General features: G+C 40.0%; 1 protein-coding gene across 1 annotated transcript; it reads left to right on the top strand.

The window, feature by feature from the left end:
* The first annotated feature begins 666 nt into the window (after nucleotides 1-666).
* LOC131650153 (uncharacterized) lies at nucleotides 667-1,137 on the top strand. The gene has a single exon (XM_058919883.1). It carries the CDS (start codon nucleotides 667-669, stop codon nucleotides 1,135-1,137), a length of 471 nt encoding a protein of 156 aa, XP_058775866.1.
* Nucleotides 1,138-2,000: the final 863 nt, after the last annotated feature.

Raw genomic sequence — 2,000 nt, 5'->3', positions numbered from 1 at the left:
AGCAAAAATCGATCCTATTGGTGAGGATCCTTGGAGAATAATGATGACTAAGTCATCAGTGACATATTGGTACCACATGTATGAGTCTGAAGATGTTGCATTGCATAATATGTGCGCTAAGTGATGTGTTTGGTAAGATCATTGTTTTGTAGTGACTCTATCTGGGTAATATTAACTATGGTTATGTCTCGGATGTGGTAGATAATATTGTGTGGTTGTTTCTTCTATACCCTGTCTACTATATCTATTACTTATGCTTTTTATATGCGAAAATATATGTGGGGTAGAAGGGTGTTACATTAGTGGTATCAGAGCAGGTCAGCCCGTCCGACTAAGTTATTGAGTCTGTAGTGTGAGAGTTAAATATTATCAGTAGATTATTCTAACTTTGGTGCTAATCTTGGTATGAAATAGATTATGTCTGGAAGAAACAATGTTGCGATTTCTACTACATTGGAGGTTGTTGCTCAGGCTATGCATAATCATCCTAATGCTGGTGTGATTGATGAATCTCGAAGTTTGAGCATGTTCCTGAGGGAGAATCCTTTTACCTTCAAGGATAAGTATGATCCCAATGGAGCACAACAGTGGCTTAAGGAGATCGAGAGGATCTTTCCGGTGATGGATTGTTATGCAGCGTAGAAGGTGCGATATGGTACGCATATGATGGCTGGAAAAGTTGAAGACTGGTGGGTTGGTACTCGTCAAAGGTTGGAAACTATTGGTGAAGTGATTACTTGGGTTGTGTTCACAAGGGAGTTCCTAAGGAAGTATTTTCCCGAGGATGTTCGGGGAAAGAAAGAGATGGAGTTCCTTACGCTGAAACAGAGGAGTTCATCTGTTACTGAGTATGTTGCCAAGTTCGTAGATCTTATGAATTTCTACCCACATTATTGTGAATATACTACTGAGTTTTCGAAGTGTATCAAGTTTGAGAATGGGCTGCGTCTGGAAATTAAGCGGGCGATTGGATATCAACAAATCTGTAGGTTTGCAGAGTTGGTAAACAATTTTTGGGTCTATGAAGAAGATAACATTACTCATCCAGCTCATTACAAGAGTCTGAACGAGAAGAGCGGAAAATCGTATCACGATCGTAAGAAGCCGTATGATGCTCCAGCCGATGAAGGGAAATAGAAGGTTTCTGATGCAAAGAAAACAAGTGAGGGAGGGGCTCCTGCTACTGTGAGGTGTTATAGATGTAATGAGCAAGGTCACTGCTCTAATGAATGTGAGAACAAGGGGCTGAGGTATTACAGGTGTGGTAAGATCGGTCATCGTGCTACTGACTGCAAGGACGAAGGTCCAACTTGTTTTAACTGCGGAGAAAAGGGTCCTATCAACACCCAGTGCCAGAGACCAAAGAAGGAGACATAGGCCGCCAAGAATAATGGTAGAGTGTTTGCCTTAAACAGAATCGAGGATGTTAAGAAATACAACCTGATTCGAGGTACTTGTGTTATTAATAATGTCGAACTAGTTGCTATTATTAATACTGGTGCTACTCATTCGTTTATTTTGCTTGATTATGCTACTATGCTGGAATTGAAAATGTCTTCTATGGATGGTAGCATGGTAATAGATACTCCGACTAATGGTTCTGTTACTATTACTTTTGTTTGTAAGGGATGTCCTTTGACAATCTATGATAAGAGTTTTGTGATGGATTTGGTGTGCCTAGCCTTGCACCAAATCGACGTGATTCTTGGTGATAACAGAGAACGAATGTTTTTGTTTGCTAAGCAAGTGAGTGAATGCCTTAGAGATGAATTCGTGGTGTTTGTAATGTTTGCATCGTTGCAAAGTGATCGTGAAGCTACAAGTGTGAAACTTTCGATTGTTTGTGAGTTTCCATAGGTGTTTTCGGATGATATAAGTGATTTGCTTCTAGAACGTGAAGTAGAATTTTTTATAGAATTGGTGCAGGTATGTGTCCAGTATCGATGGCTCCTTATAGAATGTCGGCTTCTGAGCTGAATGAATTGAAGAAACAATTGGAA

The sequence above is a fragment of the Vicia villosa genome, linkage group LG1 (genome assembly GCF_029867415.1).
Source record: "Vicia villosa cultivar HV-30 ecotype Madison, WI linkage group LG1, Vvil1.0, whole genome shotgun sequence".
NCBI classification, from domain to species: domain Eukaryota; kingdom Viridiplantae; phylum Streptophyta; class Magnoliopsida; order Fabales; family Fabaceae; genus Vicia; species Vicia villosa.
Note: the sequence above shows the minus strand (reverse complement) of the source record. Positions and strands in the feature narration are given on the sequence as shown.

Bases quoted from the DNA above. Each gene is read 5' to 3' on its own strand.
- LOC131650153 (XM_058919883.1), top strand. From the start codon at position 667: ATGGCTGGAAAAGTTGAAGACTGGTGGGTTGGTACTCGTCAAAGGTTG.